The sequence below is a fragment of the Labrus bergylta genome, chromosome 5 (genome assembly GCF_963930695.1).
Source record: "Labrus bergylta chromosome 5, fLabBer1.1, whole genome shotgun sequence".
Taxonomy (NCBI): domain Eukaryota; kingdom Metazoa; phylum Chordata; class Actinopteri; order Labriformes; family Labridae; genus Labrus; species Labrus bergylta.
In genome coordinates this window covers 21395805-21419999 of record NC_089199.1, presented here as the reverse complement: position 1 = coordinate 21419999, position 24195 = coordinate 21395805, and the positions used below count along the sequence as shown (strand labels likewise).

The 24195-nt window shown below is 39.4% G+C and overlaps 1 protein-coding gene across 9 annotated transcripts in view; it reads left to right on the top strand.

Annotated features, from left to right (window-relative positions):
• nav1b (neuron navigator 1b) overlaps window positions 1–24195 on the top strand; it is a 60536-nt gene that overhangs the window by 10061 nt on the left and 26280 nt on the right. For 7 of the 9 annotated variants that reach the window (XM_065955137.1, XM_065955135.1, XM_065955142.1 and 4 more), the window contains 2 exons: window positions 6612–6714; window positions 9251–9604. In XM_065955137.1, coding sequence (XP_065811209.1) covers window positions 6612–6714; window positions 9251–9604 — 457 coding nt within the window. Of the gene's footprint in view, window positions 1–6611; window positions 6715–9250; window positions 9605–23739; window positions 23911–24195 lie in introns of those variants that run through there. The other 2 variants (XM_065955140.1, XM_065955141.1) reach the window with 2 other exon arrangements.

Below are 24195 nucleotides of genomic sequence, written 5' to 3'. Positions count from 1 at the left end.
CAGATCCAGCTTTTCTATTGGCTTTTCCTCTTAAGACTTGAAATCTTAGTTTTAGCTGTTTTAATCTCCAGACATTTAATCTATAGGAGATTTGAGTAGCTTTTGGGTGGAGAAATAATTTCCTAGAGACTTAACATGCCTATTTTTTTTAAATGCATAAAACTGCAAAGGTGTGAAATGAAATGCCATCGTTTATGTTCCTGATACCACTTTTAGTTCAAGATGTTTCTAATTTAAATAACTGTATTCTAAGAGTGTAATTTTCTCACTCATTGACATCTTCATCATGAATTTGAATTCCTGAAATGTTGTCATTGACAATTCTGGTTCAAGCATGTCATCAGCGACCAATTCATGCACCATCGATTATTATTTGTTGTTCCATTGCTCCACTTCCATCAGGAGAGCATGTTCTCTGTTGCATCTTAATGACACATCTGTGGTGATTAAATCTGATATCCATGCCTCATTATGATATATAGGCATCACATTAGTCACATTACTAAGAATAACAAGTATATGATGAACAGGGGTCTGCCACCTCTAGAGGGTTTCTACACAGTTTTGTTTGACACTAGGACCCAAATGTTCAAAAATCTCTGTAGAATTTGGCACCACACCCACATCTGCTTCATTAACCTATTTACATAAAAAAAAAATGCAGCAAATCATCTGAGCTGATACATCAGTGGAACGCTTTGACCTCAAAGATGTTTCCAAATCAATTAAAGGTCATTATTTTCGCAAAAAAAGGGAGTTTATTGTCTTCATGAATTATTTAGCATCATTTAAGATGATAATCCCATGCGGGCCTTTGACACCAGTCAAGTGCTTTTTGCCCATTAAAGAAAAATCTGCATTGAACTGGAAACAGGACACACTCAAGGGGTTTAAAACTAATGCCTCACGGATTATTGACTGAAAGTGATCGACAAGATAGGAAAGACTATCTCTAAATATTTTGGAGGATGATCCCATGTGAGCCTTTGACATCTGTTTTATGGTCATGAGGGGGAAAAACATTCACAGAAGTTGATAAAGCCATGGTTGGAATTATGATTAATTCATGATTGAATGATTTTGATCAGCTAGATAAAACATATTTCTTTAATTTAAGTAATCGTAGTAATATAAATGCATTCATTGCTGCTCTTTCTGAACACTGTTTCATGTGTAGAAGTCTGGATCTTATTCAATACTTGTTACTCCATCAGCTCCCTGTGTCCTACTACTGTACTGTGATGCACAGTGGACATGCTTGTTACTGTATATAGATCTTTTTATTCGTAGTCGGCAGAATATTCAAAGCCAGCTTTACACTGCTCTGCTTCCGAAGCATCTCTCATTATGAGCTCTCTGAAAGCATGCTTTTATTTCTGACCACAGAGGGTCTCTTTGTTTACGCGTATGACATGAAGGATGGTGAACTTAGTTAACAGACTCATTGCTTAAACTGGCCATGTCAGTTTATGCAACAATGCTGTCATACAGCGCTGGAACACAGCATACAGCTGCCTTATCATAAGAGAGGGCGGCAGACGCACAACAAATTAAAAACTTTGATTCACATCTAGCTAAAATCATATCTTCATGCTTCATTTTTTGGATTATTCATCAAGCATAATGATTGCAACTCTTCTTCACACAGAGTTTGACCTGTCTGCAGAGTAATACATTAAAAGAGACTAACCTCAGAACTGTTGCTTCAGAGTATTTTCAACATGATGAATGCAGTATGACAATCAGATTCGAGGTCATGAGGACATATTTGTGAAGAAAGCAGCAGATTAGAGCAGTGCAGACAGCAGTGCTCCTGGAAAAGACTCTCCGAGACAACAAGGGGATGAGCAAAGCTCATTTTACCGCAATTGCATGTGATCCGTCATGCAAGACATCAAACGAAGCAACGGCCTTCAGCTATGTGGAATCAAAGTGGGGCAGTGGAGAGGCATAAGGTTGAAGTGCTGGTCATAGATGACATTATTTAAAGCTATTCGGGCATGCAAGGGTCACAGGATGTTGAGTCTTAAAGGTACAGTACAGGTAGAGCTAACATTTTTCTAACAGTCTAATTAAGACACAAATGGAAGTCGAACCCTGTCAACACTGGAGGGCAAAACAAGTCACGGCTTCCCCCGGAGTTTGTGTTTCAAGAAGGTATCTTTTTGTCACTTTTTGTCTGCGCTTTTGTCTGCTGATGTGTCATAGAGCGCAAACGAACAAGCAGGGTAGAAAACACAGATCTCAATCTGTTTAGATTCAGAACAGAAGACTGCGCCTCTAATAAGACAACAGTGGATAAAGTTTCAGGTAATTAAATGTGAAGCATCAGCAGGAAGAGGCATAAAACTGTGAGATCCTGACTCCATGTGACTTTATCAGTCAAACTGCATGGGTTTAAGCTAAGCTGCTGTAAGAAAGGAGCATTTCCCAAAGGTAAAAATGTCCCAGAAGGAACACAAGGATAACAACATTATTGGGTTTTTCAATATACATTTTCCTCCCTTGAACATTTTATAAAGTGCATTATATTACAGGTAAACTCAATGTACTTTACATTGGTGTTAAAACCACAGACAGTATAAAACATGGATGTAATCTTAGAGACATTACCCAATGTTTCTGAACTGGAGTTTAAAAATGAACGATGGCGGTCGCCATAATGGAAATTCAGTCCAAAACGTACTTACGGTCAAACTAGCAACAGGCAAAGATTTAGAGTTAAGGCCCAAACTCGATGTCTACCCTCACATACTTAATGATTTTGATGCGCATTCTCGTTAAGTCTGTGAGGGCTTAGGGCTGTCCCACTGTCGACTCGTCAAGTGCGTGAGGGATCTCTCGCTGACTCTTTGAGACCTTTATGCACTTTGTCCGTAAATGGGAATATCTGCAAATTTAGCGAGAACGCATTACCCAGAGTTCATGGCATAGTGTTGTGAAACATATGATTCCCAGGGGAAGCCCGCAAAAATGGAAAGGTAAACAAACGCCATAAGACGGAAAAAGAGAAAGATGGTTAATAAGCAGGAAGGTGAAACCACGCTCTATTTACAGTCTACTTAAAAAGTATATCTGATAACTACAGCTAATTCAGAACTCTACTCCAAGTCTGTTAACAAAAATGAGAGACAGAGATCATATTAGTCCTTTTATATATAAGATAAACCTTTATTTATCCCACAATGAAGAAAGCTACATATACAGTATATTAAGTAAGAACTTTTTATTAGCGCCAGGTGGCTGTGAGTAGGTAAAATAAAAAATGTAAAATAAAAATACCTCATGTCACATGACATCTTGCTATCATGGTTACAGAGAAGTAACATAGTGCTGTCCCATTGGTATTAAACCATTTTGAGCCCTTTGCAGCCTCGTGCACTCAATCACTTTCCAGTAAACGTAAAGTAAGTCCTGGTGTTGGGAGGAAATCGAGATTAAGCCTAAAAGGAATTTATGGTTAACCAAGAAAAGAGTTAGATAAAGGCGGCCCTTTAGCCACCTGGAGGATGGCTACAATGTACCTACCTGTGTGTTGGGTCAGCCACACCACTAAGTTTGCATAACTCTTAACCCTAATATAACCGTAATGGATGATTTTTGTCAAAAATAGATTCTGGATTATTTTAACCAGTAAGTGATAGATGGTCACTGTGCGTGAACATCTATCACTCAAACAGTGATCAGCCACTTAACACATCACTGTGTCATCACTTTGAGTGTCTCCTTTCTAATGAACGGCTCAATTATTATCCCTTCCTTTCACTCATTCAGCCGCCTTTTTCAAAGTAAAAATCTCGAGGTCGAGGTCTATTAGAGGCAGAAGAAAAGCGTCACTTGTTTTTGTGCTGTGAGGCAACCGCCTTTTTTTTAACTGCCAATTACCTCAGATTTTTTAAGAAGTTTGATGAAAAGAAACAGGCCTGATATAAAACAGAGATATGGTGTCAGTCATCTCAGCGGTCGTCCTGTTTGTTAAAGACAGTTGAAATGGACAATATTCTCTTCTGACAATCAGTTAACTCAACATGAAGAACCTGTAAATGTAGCATGTTTGTAATCTTCTGGGCTTTTCAAAACATTTTGGAATCAGTTTTGAGTACTTGAGTTTGCCTCTGCACTCTTTCAATATAGGGCACTTCCCGTGTTGCATCATTCATGGGGCTTTCCTGATTCACATCTGCTTCAGTATTCTATCCGAGTTTTCCCTCTCTTGTATAGTAGACATCACTGCATTGCAGAGTGCCAGAGAACTGTCAGTCATTGCACAGGAACACAGGGCAAAATGCATGTAGGATATACTTAAAACAGATGTGATGTGTGTACTGGACATACAGGATTCATTTTTTGAGTACATTTCCAGAATCTAATCCAAACAAAATGAGCAGAAGTGCTGAGTTAGAAGTTTTTTTTTTTTTTTAATGTAGCTGTGATGTGACTTAATATGTATTATTTGACCTTAAATATGTCTCTATTCTTGAGGTCCAAAAACATCAGGAAACAAGTGTTGGGAATAAGTGTGTTGGCCTTGAAATGATGTAAACATGATATTAAGTTTCCCTTTTCAAACGGTCAAAAAAACTAAACTTCATGTCCCTTTGGGCTCACAGGGAAGCTTTGTAATAATGTTAACATGCGCTGTACACATTTTTGGATTGATTGTATTTGATGCTTTGGCAACATTTTTCTGGAAATTTTCAAATCAATGAACCCCTTGAGATTTAATTGCACATTTGGATTGAATTGTATTTCTGAGGAAATCCAGTTTCTTAAAAAATCTGTTTAGTCTGCCTCAGCAAATATGTTTTTAAAGCATATCTAATGAAGATACTGTGAGCTGTGATGGAGCAAGATCTTTGTTTTTGCAGGGGGGTGGGGTTGGGGGGGCTAGAGATTGAAGGGTGCAAGCATGCACGCAAGCACCCACATATGCACAGACATCATCCATTTTCCATTATCATCTCCACTAATCATATCTAAGTTTACTACTAACAAACAGATGTTTTAAACCTGTGCACATTGTTTTAGCTCTACAGTGACACAACAATATAATATTTAAAATATTTTAGCTGAATTCTTCAAGGAGGAAAAAGAAGATGTATGTCACAATTTAAAGTATTAACAAAAGGAAATGTGACACACTGATATTATGAAAATGTAAAGGAACTTCTCACAACCTGTTGTAACACAGCCCAAACAGTTGATTTTAACATAAGTTCCGCCTCTGACAAGGCAAATAGCCAATCATTGTAAAGGATTTTGGGGTGGCTGCTAGGGTGGCCAGTTAGATTTCTAGGGTCACCCACTGGCTCCGCCCCTGCTTTAAAGTCAAATGTCATATCATAATGTTTTTCACGTGTTTGCCACCAAGGAACCGCCCAAACAAATTGTGATGGTAGCAGCTACATTGTCAATAAATCTTCACCACCACAGACATCAAACTATAATTCATATTCTTTAAATTTAAGTCAAGTTGATTAAATTTGTCCTCAAAGAAGCTTAATAATCGTAGTTGACGTGAGAAAAGTTCCTATCGACATAATATATCAGATCAGGTCAATGTCTCATGTTATTGAGCTCTCATCGACTAAATCATGTAACAGTTAATGTTAGCACTTTATTTGTAAAATGATCTAATATTGAGTTATTACAGTAATCCTAATTGACTCTTTTTAATTAAACATTTGGCGAAATGTGTTTGAAACGTTTTTAATATATATTTAAATGTGTCATCCTGAAGCTTTCAATTCACACCCTCTACACTCTGCTTTATTACTTCAAAGCTTTGATTAGAGCTGCACATTATTTGACATGAGCTCCCCTGACACCCTCGCCTCTTCTCCAGCTACACCACCTAATGCTTTGCATGATCATCTCCCACTCTCCCACAGGGTTTCTTCTTTCACACCGAGGAGGAAAACCCCATCACCCTTTTCTTTTTTTTCAGACAGGGGTGTTTCTCTCATCTGTTTCAGCTAACCAAACAACACTTTTTAATAAACTGTAACATTGATTTGACATGGTCATGACCCGCTGACGCCACACTTGACCAATGCATGCAGCTTTGTTAGAAAAAGACGACCCTTAGGGAAATGCTTCTGGCTACAGTTTAACTAATTGTTAGCCTTACAGTTCTAACTGAACGACTCCGCAATGATGCTCAATTTAACTGAAAGATTAAGCCCAATAAAGCGAACTAAAAGAGATCCTGGTGTGGTATATGAATGTTAGAATACTGTCTCATGTCGGGCAGTCTAAATTACAGAAAACCTTTCAGTATTTCATGTTCGGGATGTAGCATGTTAGTGCATAAGGGGGGGTAGAGTAGTGGTTACCATGGTGAGAGAGCCCATGCAGTGAAATTTGTCTGCCTAATGATGTGAACATACGTTGGCTCTGTGCCTACAAGGATGACACCTGTCTCAACAATTTAGACACAAATAAAGCAAGCCAGGACCACAAGCATGTTTGGGCAATCTGTCTGTGTGCATGCATGAATTCTGTTAAAACACAAAAACATGCCGCAGTACATCAATAGCCTCGATCTTTGCTGTATTTTGACACTTAATGTTTTATGACGTGTTTTTTTTTTCTGCATGGTTGACCCACAGACCCCGAGTCACAGAGGAAACGGACCGTGCAGAATGTGCTTGACCTTCGTCAGAATTTGGAGGACACAATGTCGAGCCTGCGGGGCTCCCAACTCAGCCATAGGTGAGTCATCTGCTTTTAAATTGTTGTATTACATCCCAATACATTATCTCATACACATCATATACAGACTTAAATACAGTGCAAGTTTTGATCATAAAACTTTGGCAGAATCTGAAACACACTCTCGTGAAAAGCAATGGATCGCTTGTTGGCATTGCACAATTATCTGCAAACAGTTGTGCTGTGGATGCTTGGAGTGGTGCCACCTGTTTAACATCTGGCTCCTATTCGTCTTAAATAGCCCGTCTCTGCTTCATGGTCATGACATCATGCGAGGAATCTCTGTTCAGCTCTATTGGCAAAAGGCCGTGGGCGTAAATATGTTGCAACAACCACAAGAAAATAAGTCACTGCTGGGGAATAGGTATTTATTTTATTTGGACATAAAAGGGTGGTAAGAATATCCCGAGTAAGATTGCTTACATTACTAGCATTAGTGGGTACTTTATTTTCACACATTTCATTTCCTCTGTAATTTTAAACGGTTACACATGGAAAAGATCTAGAGCTCAAAAACATTTTATTCTGTGGATGTTTAAGCTCACTTTTATTTTTTACAATCCAAGTTAACAGTGTAGGTGAGTCAAAACTGCTCTTATTACCCTCAAAAAATGACTATGAGCTAACATCTTATCATAAAATGGCTCATCGTCTTACTAGATGAGCAGGTTTGTAAAGATCAGCAATTTAAAGATTCTGCAAAACAAGCTCAGGGCCAATATAATATCAACCTTGGCTTTATAGATTAGGTAGACACACGTGTCTTCAAACCAACAGTCATCTAAATCTATGTCTGCTGAGTGTGGTTGCTAACAGATTAGCCCAAACTTTATGAGCTAGTCAAATGTTGTGTATCTCTATGTTATGTGTTGAGTTTTTTTCTGCCACCTACTGGCCAGACATGAACTAAGGCAGCTTTAAAGTCTTATGTTTTATGAAACAGCGGCTGCATTTTTACAAGAAATTCAACAGTAAGATGTGTTTGAGGACAAGGTTGCATTTGTTAAATATTATCAACAATTTGTTAGTACATAAAATTAAAAGTCTAAAAATGCAAGTCTGAAATATTGATGGTTGGTTTTAGCTTTAATCCAGCTGTTGAGCTAACCCAGCCTCTTTTTTTTCTTGTTGTAGTGGAATACAGTACTATGATGTATGCGTCATATGGGAGGAAAGAAAGTTAAATTTTTAAGAGCCCCTGACCAACAGTGACCCAAAAAATATTAGAACATCATTTATATATTATTTTTCAATATTGACAATGTTTTTCTATGTTTATCAGTCAAGCCCGATTTACAGAGACCCAACATGAATTCACCATGATCAAAAGGGATGGGCAATAATGGAGGAAAACATTAATTTTGAAGGGAAGGACCTTGAGTAGCCCAGACCTGTTGGGACAGCCTTCTGCTGAGACTGTGTTGGGCTTGGAAGTTGTGATGCAAAAGGAAAAAGATGGATAGAGATAAACACATCACAACGACAGCTAATGCAGACATATGGCTACAGTCCCAATATTAATGGTATATGGTAACCATGTGTTTTATTCGATTGAACAGCAAAGTAATGGTAACAGACTGATCATAAGCGTTAAAGTCAAGAAGTCTAACATGTGGCCCTAAATGTGTGGTGGCGCCTCTGGGTTGAAGTGTTTGTTCATACTGCTAATAAATGCTCTTAAAACCATTTTAACTCAAGTGATACAATATTAAATCAACCCATCAGGTAAATCAATGACTGACCATACATGCATGTGATGAGTTCAAGTGATTGTCATCACTCATCATACCAGTAAAATCTTGCCTATTGACACTAGTTAACCCAGCAAATAAATAGTTATGTTCTGGATGTTTTATTATTTTTTCCATTCGTTCAGATTTCTTTCAAACAAGCTACTACATGACTCACTGACAAAAGTTGAAACTCTCAGTCTGTCAGTTTCTGGACTGAACTGGCACCGGAACCCGCCTCCATACTGATAAATTATCCATCAGCGACGGATAAAAATACTCCCATGGTCGAAGCTATTGCAATATTTATTCGAGTGAGTTGGTTCATGCAGTTATGTAATTGACAGACACAGAAGACGCTCAAAGCCATTTGGAGGGCATTTCTAACCCTGACCCACTTCCAGGAATGAATTGAAAAACTTTGATATACTCAACAGGCACAGAATAATAGAGCGAGCTGAGCGTTTTACTTTATTGACAGAATTTCTTGAAAAGGAAGGTCCTTGGTTAATGTAGATGGATTACAAAGAGAGACAGACTGATGCTGTGTGGTATGTTAAGACGGAGAAATCAGGTCATTCTTATCTTTGTCCACATTTCTAGCTTTTGTCCCTGAAGACAATACGACACAGAAATACTCTGTATCTGGGTCAACAGCAACTCAATGACACTTTGGATTCTTTGCTTGGTCTCATCTTATGCTTTGAAATACTGAATCTGTGGATCATTCTAGTCAAGACTGTCGGCTAAATGTCTCTAGAAGATAAACGTACCACTCATTGACCCCTTCCTTCATGTGTCTTTAGCTGTTTGGACAGCAGTAATGTGGGCTATGACAGCGACGAGACCAACGCTCGCAGCATTTCCAGCATGTCCAACCGCTCGTCCCCACTCTCCTGGCGCCATGGGCAGTCCAGCCCTCGTCTCCAAGCTGGTGACGCCCCGTCCTCCACAGGCGTAGGATACCAGGGGAGTAAGACTGGTACCCAGTACACAGCCAATACCATGCCAGCTCGTTGCTCCAGCCGCCTCAACAGCACGTCACGCATTGAGCTAATCGAAGGGTTGGACGACACGGAGCTCAAGTCTGGTTACCTGAGTGACAGCGACCTTCTTGGAAAGAGCCTGCCAGACGATGACGATGATAACCTGGCTAATGGGTAAGAATATCTGAACACAAGCAAGGGTTTGAAGCTCTTGTTACCATGAAAACCATGAACCAATTGTGGCTGTGAGATCAGTCGAGAGTGGTTGTCAGATTCCATTTAAATGAGGTCTCATTAAGCTAATTGGCCTCCTGTCGTACTTGTCAGACATTGCTGCATTTCAATACCTTGAGTGCAAAGATTGTAACATTTTAGCATTCAACTGAGGCGCACAAACTCTCATGAAGGAAACTTTTCATGCCGACATCATGGTTTTCTGCTTTTTAAGCTGGAATCTGATGTTTTGGACCTGGCAGGCCTATCAAAGAGCTTTCATCAGCAGTTTGTCCAGATGCACTACTCTGTCTTACTCTTTAAGGATTTCTCACAGTGCCGTTGACATTGACGGGGATTACTGACTGTGAGAGAATGCTTTCTGAAGTTTAGAGGGAATCTAAGGAGCCTTCAGGTGTCCACTTGGTTACAGAATAAATGTTCACTCAGGTCCAAATGGTTTAAGTTCACGGCCTCTGTAATCCATGAAAAAGAATGTCAACAAGTACGAAACCAATAAATGAAAGCAGAGGTGTGAAACTTTCTCACATTCTTCTACTTCGTCTTGTCCTGCTTTTTCTCTTATATCTTTCTCTGCCGTTTCGTCTTGTGTTTAGACCTCTTATTTTGCCTCTTGGTTGTCTCGTCTTCTTCAGCTTCTCCTTCTCCTTGTTAGCCTTCCTTATCACCCTCCTGTTACTCTTTGCTATCCTCTTGTCCTTCTTCTTCTTCCCAGCTTGAGTGCTCTATTTTCTTCTTCTTCTGCTCCTACTCTGTGAGTTTGTTGGAATCCTTCCTCTTTTTCCTGTGCCCTTTAGTCATCTTTTTGGACTTCCTGTCCCCTGTTGCTTCTTCTGCGTGTGCCTTTATTTTATTTTTTGTCTATTTCCTGTGTCTTCTGGTGTTTATCACTAGATGTTCTTCTTCTTCTCCTTGTGCATTTACAGTACCTCTTGTTCTTCTCCTTCTCCTTCATGTTCTGCTATTCTATCTTTGTTACCTGCTACTTCTTTTGCTTTTTCTTTTTCTTGTACTGCCCTCTTTTCATCTTTTTTTTCTCTTCTTCTACTCTAACATATTCTCTTCCTTTCTCTACTTCCTGACCTTTTCCTTCACCTCCCTCCTCTCTCATCCTTTGCGTGTCTTTACCTAATTCAGTCTCCCAAGTTGTCAGTTGACAGTGAGAGTCAGATTGAGGGAGCAAAGGAATCCAGGACAGTTCTCTAGTGTGGTTTAGCAGCTTTATCTCCGCTGCACATGCAGTGGGAATTAAGCTCAGCCTCTGGAGCGTTCAGCAGGCCCTGCTTGCCAGGTCACGTTCTTACTACATTTGCGGCAAGGAGACGAGGAAGAGATGAGGCACATTTTGGATGAGCACAAATTAGAGCAAGAGGGGAAGAGTGTAAAATGGAAGTAGGTTAATTCTTCTACTGTAGAACTTGGAGTCTCGTTGAATCACATCAAGGCATGATTTACGTGAAACTGAGAAGGATGAGCACGAATGGACAACTAGCTCCATGTGTAAAAGTGTTTTTGTTTGGAGGGAGGTGAAAAAGATCACACAGAAAAACCCCTGATAAAATTAGGATTAAACAGGGATTATGTCATATTCCTCAGTAACATCCACTCAAAATCCATTTAAATCTGCCCTCTGTGTTGTCCTCTCCCTCGCTGCATCAGTTCAACTGCAGTGATTCAAATTTATGTGAGAGGTGAGCGTGGGGGGGCTCGCCTCTGCTGTGCACCACAGGCAACGAGGATGCTGATCATTTTACATAACCGTGTTTGAAAAAATGCCGCATCATACTCAGTGTGAGGCCATCAATGTCAACTGTCCTATAACATTTGTACAAGATGACACTTGATCCCTGCGGGAGATTTTTTACCACTTACACCTTGCTAATTGGGACTGTTTGAGTATTCACATGCATATTCGCCAATGTGTTATCAAGACAGAAAGTATGGGCTTAAATGGCTGCCAAAATACACCAAGATTGGGAAATACTGGGTGCTATTTTCTCTCTGACCTTGAGTAGGATGCATGCTATGTTTGGTGGTGGAAACCAGTTTGATTTGCTGGTCTGTGTTTGCATTGGTTTAATGGAAAGTTTCTTTGATTTTTCAGCAGTAGTACTGGGATCCTGCTGGGTTTTATATCCCGAATTAATCCAGCCTCATAAATACACCAACAACCTTTGGATGTGTAGATAACAAGCTAATCCAGTTTATGAAGAAGGCGCAGCAGCAGCACAGGCTCTGATTTTCTTCTTACAGTTTCCTCTTTGAATTTCTGGGCTGCATTAGCATTTCTACTGTACATCCCCCGTCACAGACCCTCACAGCTCAGCTCGTGGAGAGCCATTAACTACCAGCTCTTGAAAATAGATCAGCTCCTCCTGCGTAACCATGGCAACCGGCTGATAATCGACTGTATGAAGAGGTGGAATTTGTTTTCCCTTTCACTGATGCTTCAGTTCTACATTTCATACATTCATTGATCTGACATTAGCCCTAAAAGCATGACCTATATCTGAACAGTTGAGTCAGACTCCTGTCAGTCAATATAACATAGTGATTTTTCTAATGTATAATAAGAGCATATATGTAACCCTGAAAACAATCTAGAAAAATACACATATCTGAATATTGGGACGGAATGAATGTTTTTCAGCATTTCAACATTTGCTTGATGTGTATTGGGTATTGATTACCCACAGCAGACAGTACTGTCTGTTTCGAGGCTAAATGTGCACTCAATGACAGTAATCAGTGTGCCTGTGTGTCTGCCTCATCAATAATCTGAGGACACAAACATCCTAAATCTCCCCATGAGCTCCTTCTTTCAACCAGAGAGGGAAAGTCGCTGCTCTGGAGCAACACCGCCTAATGAGAATCTGGTTTGTCCCAGTTAAAGAAGGAAAATAGTAAAGAAGCCTCTTATTATTAATTAATATGCCTTATTATATTTCTCATGGAAAATGGGATAAATGATCTGTTATGAATCTCTATTTTTGAAAGTATAAGTTTGAGCCATAATACAGAAATGAGACAAAACCAGTCTGAAGCTGAATTTTAACTTGTTTTGCCTCTTGAAGAGAAATGTTTATTGAGAAAAGATTAAAAAAACCTGAAACTGGCCCTGACTTACTGCATGATCACCTTCATAAAATTATCGTCAACATTTAAGTAACAAGCCCTTAAAAGGTCCAGCAGGCATGTAACTATAAAAATCCTTTTCGACCACTAGTTGGCAGACAAACCAAAGTGAGCTTATAAAAACTTACAATAATATTACCATTTCATGGTATCACGCATCAACAACTGACCCTCTGTAAGTCCATCATGACTGAGGTTTAATGATCCTCCTTAAAGGTGCAAAGTCCTCTCAAATATGTGTTGGGAGAGTTAAATGGAATGTCCTGACCCACAGCGAAGTTAATGTTTTAATGAACTGTTCAACTAGTCTTTCTGTTTGGTGAAAAACCAAGGGGCAGCTGTGGCTCAGTTGCTAGAGTCTGTCGTCTCTCAACTGGAAAGTCTGGATCCCCAGCTCCTGCAGCAACATGTCCGATGGGTCTTTGGGCAAGACACTTTCCCGAAGTTGATCCCGCTGCTTCGGCAGCATCACATGAATGAATGGGATGAGTTAATGCTGACAGTCACTTTACATTGCTGTGCCATCAACGTGTTAATGGGTTTGAATGGGTAGGTGTGGCCTGTGGGGTAAAAGCACAAACTCAAGTCTATTCACCCTTTACAACTGGTTGGTAGTTTGTAAGAGCGTGTATCCTGAAAGTGGCTGGATGCTGTTGGAAATTTTGTTGATTAGAGAGCCAAACGCAGGCCATTGACAATGAGTTTAAGTGACCCATAAGCAGCACCCTGTGACATTGTTGATGCAAAGCTGCAAAATATTTTGGAAGTATTACTTACCTGTGTTATAGTTCTGGTAGAGGTTGAGGGTTTTCATTGTGCAGGTTTGTCATATAGAAAGATATTTGTCAGAAACAGACCATGCAATTCATTTATTTCCTGATTAAATACTTATACAAACTTCACCATAAAATCCACTGCCTCTGAGTCACCCAAGAAGGCAAAAAAAGCTTTACAAAGAACTTCACTAGTTTATATAAAATAATTTAGCTCATTTCATTTCAACACTTTGTCACAAACACTTCGACTTCTCCCGCTTTGTGTTTGTCTGCGTTTCATGCGTCAGGAGTGTTGGGGATGGTTTCTGTTTTTAAACTTGACCACACCCACAATCATAACTGCTTCCTGTGGTTGCATTTTTCACACCATATTGGCAGACTTCAACCATCGCTCATATGATTTCACCCCACTGCACGCCATATTTAAAGCCCTGGTCTATGAGTAGAGCAGTAATCACTTTATTCTGCTGTTGTCTGGTTAGTTTTTCCATATCTGGTCTCTAAATTATGACTACAGTTCAGCACTTTGTGTCACTTTTGTGGTCTCCAGCTAATCATGGTTGATATTTTGCAGGCACTCAACTGTATTATATGTAAGCACAGGATGGCTTTTTATGACTAATACAGATGTCCACTAGGACACTACTTGTTTTTTCCATAATGCCCTTTCGTCGATGGGTAAAAAAACAGGCCTAATGTTTGTAACAGAACATGTTGTTTTCACAGGAGGCCAGTCTGCCTCAACATCATCGCTGTCTCTGACACAGCAATGTACAATAATCTTGGCAGATCATCCGTTTCAAAACCATGAACTGGAAGAATTCAACAAAACAAGAGGATATATTTGGGCATTTGGTTTGGCTTCGACCGCTGAGCTACTTAAGGAGAGAAGCAGAAAAAGGCTCTTAGCTGCAATAAAGATCTTTGATGACTTGAGTGTTTTATAGGAAGCTGAAGTCTTGCCACACTCCTGTGTCCTTCATCACCCTCATAAAACCTGGAACACTACAATACTGAGACTTACTGTTTTACTGTTGCTGTTACTCCTTCACAGTTAATATATGTTCACACTTTTAAAAGCAGGTGAAGGCCTTTTTCTACCCTATATCTGAGACTGTGACTCTGCTGGTCAGAGTTGATCTAAGGTGCACTCAACATGATGCAAAGATCAGAACTTGCATTGCAGTCTCATTGGAATATTTAATTTGCCCTTTTGTGCCCAAAGAACAGAAGTGAAAAGTGAATTTTGCATGTGTGCCATAAAACATTTGATGTCACTTTGGGCTTCGGGTCAGCTTAAGAATATGAGTTATATAGCCATACTGTATTTATGCTGATGCAGGTGTCCACATCCATCCGACACAGCAACATTGCATTACAGGACCAGCATGATGATTTTTTCCTGAGGGAGAAATCTGGCTAAGTTATTCTGTGAATTTCTATATGTTTACAAGCTAATCATGTCGTTGTCCATCTGCTGTTTGGTGCTTTGCCGGGTCGTGTTCAGTAGATTCATCAGAGGTTTTTGTTGCTTATCGTCTTGTTGAGAAATTGTGGAAACTGCTGAATGGATACAGAGTCAGTTCATAGTTTGCATTCATAAAGCAATCATTTGATCCCTTATTTAGTTAAAAAGATATGTTCTATTAACAATAAGGTGCAGGGAGATTAGTGTATTCATTTAGTTGTAATGTATATAGTATAGAGAGGCACACATTTATTTTACAGTGCAGATTAATTATATATGTTTATGACCTTAGATGTGTTATTCTTCTTTGTTACATTTGACAATGAAGCCATATGTTGTTCATAGCTTCACACATGACATCAGCCTTGATGTAAGCCCTGCAGATCACATGCTGTAGGAAAATACATAATGCAGGACAGGTTAAAGAGAATAGCTTGTCCTTTCACTTCATGGTAACAGAGCGTTTGGGGCGATTATGAGGACATCCGGGGAAACTGGACTGAACCATTCTTGGGTCTCTGTAGAGCAGCGAGCATACAGACAGAAATGCAGAGAGAGAGAGAGAGAGACAGAAAGAGAGAGAGAGGAGGCTGGTACAGCAGCATCACACCTCTGATCATGCGGCACCATGGCTCGGGATGTGCTGCCATGGCAACCGTCTTCCACTGACCCACTGATGAGGCTGTGTCAGTTTGTTAGCTGCTGAACGTGTGTGTTTGTTTGTGTGTGTTTTTGAGAGATTGTGTGCGCACGCGTGTGTGTGAGATGGAGAGAAAGACAGATGCACAGAGGATGACGATGTTAGACAGATATAGATTAACAGAAAGTGCAGAGCGAAAGAGAGAGAGACTGGTGTGTCAACAGCATGCTAACCATTAAATTAGATTGCTTTTTAATTGCCGTTGTGTGGGAGGAGCTGTCTGCCTATAAAGCTATTGTTTCAGCTTCTATTTGCATCCTTGTACTGTCAGGATTTACTGCAGTACTAGTTGTGGACAACTGTTTTTTCTAGGACTGAAATAACTATTATTTCTGTTAGCAATTCATCTACAGAATATTAATGGATGTTTTTTTTGTGTATAAAATGTGAGACAGTTTAGAAAGATGCTCATCACAATTTGCCAAAGCCCAAAATATATAACATTTTTGCTTTGGCCAACCAGTCTAAAATCCTTCGACTCTTTTTTTACTACAAAATGAAACAAATCAGCAAATCTTTGACTTTAAGCAGCTGTAGCCGGCTAATGTTTTAGTTCTGTTACTTAAAAAATAACAGAAACTACTGATAGATTAGGAACTGTTTGGACTTTAGTTGGATTTTAATTAATTAATTGATGAAACTTTAGTGCTCTGTTTCTAATTTATTCATAAATTTGGTAAGGATAAGTGTACAACTGACCCAAAAAGAGAAAGAAAACTTAATCAATTCAATGAGGCCAGCAAGATAAAGTCGAGAAAAAAATGCAATGTGCGATAATATTGTTCAAAATTGCGATAACGATATGGGATGCATGTTAATGCAGTCTATCTGCATATGGAGCATCTTTCCTCCTGAACCCATCCTGCAAATACATACATAGATAATTGTTAATCTAAAGGTAGACCTGATAGCTAGTGTAATGTTCATATGACTGCATCAAAATTGTTTGAAAGCATGATCCTTATACCCAACACATAGGTACATGTTACACATGCTGAGTGAGAGCCTGTTTACATACAAAATACTTTTATTTATTGCAACACAATCTGACTTTTATGAAGTGTTTATTGCCATTGCTTATATCGCTCTAACACTGAATGAATGTCAAAGCTTTCTTTGATACGGTTTATTGTAGGTAAGTAGGCTGTAGGCTTGTTTTGCTCCCCTGGTAATATCATTTCAATGGTAACCACAATAAAGCCTTGCCCATGCTGGTGATGGATCTGTTTAAAGCTTGGCATGTTGACCATGAAAGTGAGTGTTTATTTCTCCCTAAATATTGGACTACTTCACTTCCTCACTCATGGAAACTCTGTGTATCGACAAACCCATTCTGTAATGCACAGAGGAGTTTGCTGCTGCAGTCATCTGATCCTCGATCTGTGCCGTGGGCCATTCAATTTCCCTTTCCTGCCCTGGTTGGACCTTTTCTATATATTTTCACCGAGTGCTTACCAAACTATTGAAGCCTTATACATTTTCTGACCCACTTTAACCCATCTGCACACACAAAAAAAATGGGCTCTGGCCTCTTTGCTCTGGTTCTCTGCAGGCACTGCTTGAATTACAGTTTAGTGAGGCAAACAACTCAGGGTCAGCACTTTATGGGCTGTGGCTCTTTAAGAAGAGATGTTGTTTTCTTGCCTATGAATACCACACACACCACAAAACACTCACGTGAAGTCATAGAAAAGTCCATTTAAAAGGCTTTCATTCAAGCTGAGTTCATATTTAAATTGGTTTAAAAAGGAAAACAAATAAGAATGTGCTCTATCAGCCACTCTTACAGTACAGACTGGTTCCCACAGTCAGCAGCTCAACACATCTGGGGTCAATATGACGCGCTCCTTCCCCACCAAGGGTCACTTAAATACTGGATCCTCATGCACCAAACATGCCTCCACCTCCTCACCAGCCATGTGTAATGAAGCATTACAGCAGCACCCCAGGGAGCATGAATCACCCCTATATCATGTCTGCGTGTGGTCGTCTGTGTGTGCAGTTTTGACTCCAGCAGTGCATCATGCTCAGCCCCAGGTGGAAAATGTGATACTGTTTTGGATCCCTTTCTTATTAAAAAAAAGTGAATCATGTGGTAGCTGTTATAGCTGTGATTCCTCATTGTTCATTACGCTTGTTTGTAGAGTATCTGCTTTAGATATGGCTGGTTCAGATTAGTTTATAATCTACTGCATGCTTTATTTTTTGGCCCTGCTTCAACTTGGTGAAGACACTGAGTTTGCTTTACGCAGACAGCAAAACGAGTCAGTTTAAACTCAGATTTTAATTACACTGGAAATAAAATCCACACTATGGGAGGTAGAGCCTTCGGTTATCAGGACGCTCTTGGAATCACCCAACAGTCAGGGTCCGGGAGGCAGACACCCTCTTCACTTGAAAGAGTAAAATAAAAATAAAAAAAACCTTTTGATAAGGCTTTTAGTCACGGCTGGCCCCCGGCTTGGAACAGTCGCTAGTTATGCTGCTATAGGCTTAGACCGCAGAAGGACCTGACACACTGAGCTCCACTAAAGTACAGTCTATACCTCTTCTTTTTAAGTGTTTTGAGATAATAACTTTTGTTATAAATTGGTGCTATACAGTAAAAATTGATTGATTGAAAAGCCTTGTGAATAAGCATCTTTGTAAATAATATATGTCATTTGGTTTGAAGTCAGATTGGGTTAATTGAATCAATCACATGAAACAGTAACAGCTCATCAGCTGCTTATACCCAGTGTTGGTGTTCTCTTTGCGTCAAGAAATGATGGTTGCATGAGTTGATTTGTCTATTTTTTGTGGATGCTAGAGTTTAGTTTGGACTGTTGATGATCTATTTTTGGCAGGAAGTGTTGGGCGTTCACATGTGGAGTTTAGCTCTGTAGAAGTACTGTCAGTCATCAGGATTTCATTCATAAATTTCAGAACAACTAGGGCCAACTCTACAAACCTAGCATGTGCTAACTTCCAAACCACGTTATAGGTTGCAAAGCATTTTGTAGCACACCATTCAGTGACCAATTGAAATCAATATTTGCCAACCTTGATTGATATCAATCGAGCTGAGAAAAAAGTAATCTCAAGGACAATATTTTATTAGCAAGGTAGCAACTACTTTATCAAATATGACTATAAAATCGACAAAATCAACACTATTTAAAACCGAAAGCTAAGCAGAAAACAAAACATATCCTGAAACATTGTCATGAAACAATACATCTTAGTAGTAGTCAAACAGCAGAGTAACTATCACGCTGTACAAGTAGAGCTGCATGAGACTTTGGCTCTCAGGATAAAGTGTCCATCAGCTACTGAGTCTACATTTGTGGGGGAAGTTTCCTGTCTGAGGTTGATGGAGAATATTTATTAATTTTCCAGTCCAATAATCAGACAAGTCCATTTTCTGAGAATCTGTAGAGATGGGATTTGCCAGCTACAGCGCCAGACGCATTCACTGATGCATCTCAGACCCATTTACTCTACGCTGAAATGTCACTGCAGCCCACTCCTTTCTGCCTCGCTAAGGTCAAGCTCAATACAGATCAAATTAGGCACCGGGAAGATCAGAGATGAGCACCAGAAGCGAAACACAGCTGGCTGTTTTATCTTAAAATGCCTCTAATTCAAAAAACATAAACAGATATATCTAAACACAGTGTTTGCCATTGTGGCTGTCTTTCTGAAGTCATTTCCCATATTGTTATATTGAATTGAATACAGAGTAGAGGAATGTGGGCTCTGTCTCTGCATCAAAGGGTTTTCAAAACCACTGAAGTACTATTGTTCTTTCTAAATGCCAGACTCTGCCACTTCTGATGCAGAGCATGGACATTGAACTGTAGCAATAGAAGGAACAGCTTTTTAACTCATTGTGCCTCCTGCTGGACAACCTTTGTCATAACAGCACATGGAAACAAGAAAAGCAACACGGTTCATAATCATCCAGCGTGCATTGTTACTGGTATTACTTCATTATGAACTATTTGTAAATCCTTTATAAGGGGATGAGGCATTATTATTTAAGGGGTTGGAAGATTTACATCACTTAAAAAAACCTTATAAACAGTTGATTTACAATTATTTACAAGTTAATCCACTGTTTCCACAAATGGATGCAGCATCACTATTTGGCACAATCCAATTACAGCTTAGTACTGTTTAAGTTCATTTAATGTCTAACCAGCGAAAGTGAGCCTCATTGTTTAGTGCAAAAGTTATTGCATATGATTTAAGTTTCAGAAGACAAGTGAAACTTTTAATGTAAAGATATTCTGATTAAATGCACTTACATCAACAAATAACTGTTTATGCTGATTCTTACGTGTTCTTGCTGTAGAAGAAGAAAACCATCAAAACATGTGAGATTAACAGCACAGATGAATGAGGGCTCACTGTTTGGCAAGCAACAGGCATGTTGCAAGAGGGGAACCACAAAGAAATAGCTTGTGTTTTAAAGACTTAAATGTCGTGCGTGCAGACTCCTGACCTCAGTCTTATTCAGCACCTTCGGGATGACCAGGAACAACAGGGTTTAAAAGAGCCAGGCCTTATCAGTCAACGTCAGAGCCAAACCTCAGCGACGCTCTGCTGATTGAATGGGAGCAAATCCCTACAGCAAGGTTAAGGAATCTTTGGAAGAGCTGCACGAGGAGCAGAGACCATTACTGGTTCACAACACTCACACCCTCATGGATGTGATTGTTCAGTAGGTTGAGGTTTTCAGAGATAATCAAATAACCATTTTTATCTTTAACTGTCAATAATAATAATCAGTGTAAATTAGATACTACCTTGCCATTTGAATGTTTTACTTTTAGGGATCTTTTTTGTCAACCGATTAAGCATGATAAATATAATCATGACAAGGACAACGCAACACACGGAAACGTGTGATCATGAAATATGTTTTGATCAAAGTGTTTACTTTGAATTTGGAAAGCTATTTATTTAAATCTAATAATCAGGAAAGCCTTGTTGAAATTAAGAATCTCATGTTCAAGTGTCCTGGTCAAGACAAGCAGCAGCACTCTTTCTAGATTTAGTAGACACAAACCAAGGTTTGGAGAAAAGGTGCGTCATGAGTGTTTTTTGCGATGATATAAGATTTTTAAACTCTGATACGATTCTAATTAAAAAAAAGGACTTCTTCAATCCCATGGAAACAAAACTACAAGACCTAGGCACTAAATATTGGGTCATTTCTTGTTTTTAATGACCAAAAATGAAGGCAAACTCTTTTACACTGAAAGATTTTTGTTACCGAAACGTTGCCGATGTATCTGTTCAAACTACACAATGCGCTCGCTCTCTCTCTCTCTCTCTCTCTCTCTCTCTCTCTCTCTCTGATAGTGTCAATCATTAAAATAACATAATTTTAAAACACGTATCATAAAGTATCAAAGTATTGGAATTTTCAACAACTGTGAGGTCACATTAATGTCTCATGTGATACACAGTCTACCACCAAGTAAAGCAGCTAATAAGAAGAATTTTTAAGATATATCATGATTGCAGGTTTTTCGTCTTCATCTGTTCTGATTCAGAAGAGGAGCTCAGTTTCCTGCACCCGAGGCAGACGGCCAAGGTCGATCGAAAGCCACTCAGAAAAGGTCCGATCATGGAAACAGTTTCTCAGGGAAGGCAAGCTCAGGTCCTCGTGTTGATACGACCTCTGACAGATGGGTTTAAACCTTGAATTTAAACAATTTATAAATACCCAAATTACAGTTTGTGTCAGGAACGCTCAATGGCCTTCCACCTAAGCAAACACGCAGAGGATGTTTCCGACACGAGCTGTTTGGTTATCAGAGCAGGACAGCTGTTTCTATACAGTGCAAACACGACTTCAGTCTTGTTTAGCAGCTCTTTGGCCAGGCTGAGATAAACAGGAGAGGTTAGCAACATGGACCCTTTTTCAGTCCTTTTTGTAAACAATTTTCAACAGTGTTCATTCCACAAAGAGAAAAGTGCAAGAGTTCATTTCGCCGTTAGAAGATAGAGATTTGAAGCAAGCAACAGGTTTTTAAACACAAATATTTTATGATTTTTTGGTGAGCAAAACAAGAAGAACAACAAGCAGATTAGCGTGCTTCAGATGATGATCGGAGAGACGATATGAAGAGACAGCGGCAGACGCAACAACCTTTTATCAAACATCTCATTCTGTGTGAAGATATTTCAGGGAATGCCTGTCTGTCTGGTGTCTTGGTACACACACTTACAGCAAAACAGCTGTTTAACATCACTGACAGGCAGTTTGAATTCTCCTAAAGCTGACTTCGTGTTTAGGTTTCAAAATGTGGTCTGATTTGGAAAAACTCAAATAGCCACAAAATGTCAGAACATCAAAACTAAAGGTCAGTTTGTTCTTGTTTTGAAATTTGAACTGTTGAAAAGCCTGATGTGATCTCACGATTTCTCCTGCATGAACAAATCTGCTCAGTTTTATGTCATTTTCTTAATTTACAATCTGATGCAACTGTGTATTGAACTCAAATGAGTCCATGGATTTACAGAACACTGATTTGGTCTAAGATGTGGACAGGGTGTGGGATGTCCTCGGCCCCAAAGAGCCTTTACCTCCCGCTGTCGTTTACAGAGACTGCTCCACCGCTAATGAGAGGGGGAGGGAGCTTTTCCAAGGCTGCACAGGCCTCACTGGAGGTCCTCGTGTCATCTGTGGGTTTGTGGTTACACTCGCAGTGATTCAGGTCTTATACCTTGGACTGAGTTTTTCCAGCCCGGACCCAAGAGGATAATGAATGATGGGGGGAACACGTTTTATTTTTAAGGACATTTAATCACTTTGAAGTGAAAGAGAGTCTGAGTCCTAAAGGTTTATGCGTTTAAGTATCAGATCTTTTGTCCACCTATTGATTTCTAAAGCAAGTCATTTTCAGGGTTTTAAACAAATCAGTAAGACTAATTTATATTTCAAATAATCTGTTGAGTTTAAGCTGTGTCACATCACTCTAAACAGCCTAAATATTGGCAACATTAATATCTGCATGTCCACTAATTTATAAATGAATCTGGAAAACTTGTCCACTGCAGACACTGAGCAACACTGGAATCCTAAGCAGCTGGCATTTATTGTTTTTACATCTGTCTTTTTTCCCCCAGTACTTTTTTTGGGTTACTATCTAATGTTAAACCATAGGCCTGCAGAAGTCCATCCTCACTCAACCGTTTAAGGTCCAGTAGAATATTGCCGCTCCTGTGAAGTTTTTTTTAACCCATAGAAGAGGGATTTTGAAGGGTAATCAAATCTGCAGAGGATTAAGAAATCTTGAATCCTGACTTTTAGTTTCCAGTATGTGTCCATTAACTGTAAGTGGTGGACAAACTGCATGTCGCCTCTTGGTTTCAAAAGCAAAACCAATGCAGAAGTGCCTTTAACCTGGATTGTAAACGGCCAACAGTGTGTACTCACACTGGTTGCAAAAACTGGTCCAATTGTATGGAAACAGATGAAAGAATATCAGGTCCATGTATGTAGGCTATGTCAGGTTTATAGATGTTTTATAAATGGTCTATTTAAAGGTTTACAAATCATTTGGTAATCATTAACAAACACTTTATATAGCCTAGTGTGTTAAATGTTAGCCTATAATGTGTGAAACAATAAACTGTTAACATCACATAAATTATAGCATTACAAATAATTAGCAAACATTATAAACTATTAACTATCAATTTACCCTTAATTGATTATGGTTACAAAGTGTCACCCAGGAGAGAATCGGGTGTTACCATGGTTACTGCAGTCCGACAGCCATTGGCCATCATTTCTCTGAGGAGCATCGGGGTCTCTCTGGTCTAAGTCATCCCTGCCTCCCTTTTTTCTTTCTTTCTCTCCTTTTTTTTTTTTTTTTATGAGAGGGGGGTGTTGCCTGTCCAGCAGCGCACTGCTCTTTTCTTTCTGCTCACTGAATGGGGGAGAGAGAGAGAGAGAGAGAGAGAGAGAGAGAGAGGAAAAAAAAAAGGTAGTCTCAGCTCGGGGAGGACATGAATTTGAATCTCCGGACACACGCACACATTACGGATAATTCAAGGAAGTTGTGATCTCCAATTAAAGGTCACAAATGAGCGGTCGTGTTTTGGTTGGGAAAGTGCCTCCTCTGCGGTCAGCGCCGCGGGCTCGAAGGACTTTACTTTTTACACCAAGGTAAAGATATGAATGATATTTATCTAAAGTCGTTTAAATAGCGTCTTTGGGTGTTTTTAGGTTTGTCCTTGTTGTTTTTTTTTGTTCATGTTGTTGGATAGGTTTTAGTATTTTCGGCTAAACATGACTTGACTTTTTACTAGGTAGGTTATACAATGAGGGGAAAATAACATTAGTCGATTAGCTACTCTTTTAATAGGTGTTCAAATCGGCTGGTTTCACTGCCTATTCTGTTTCTTTTTGAAGACACTTTAATTTTTAAGAAAAAAAATGACCATTTTTATT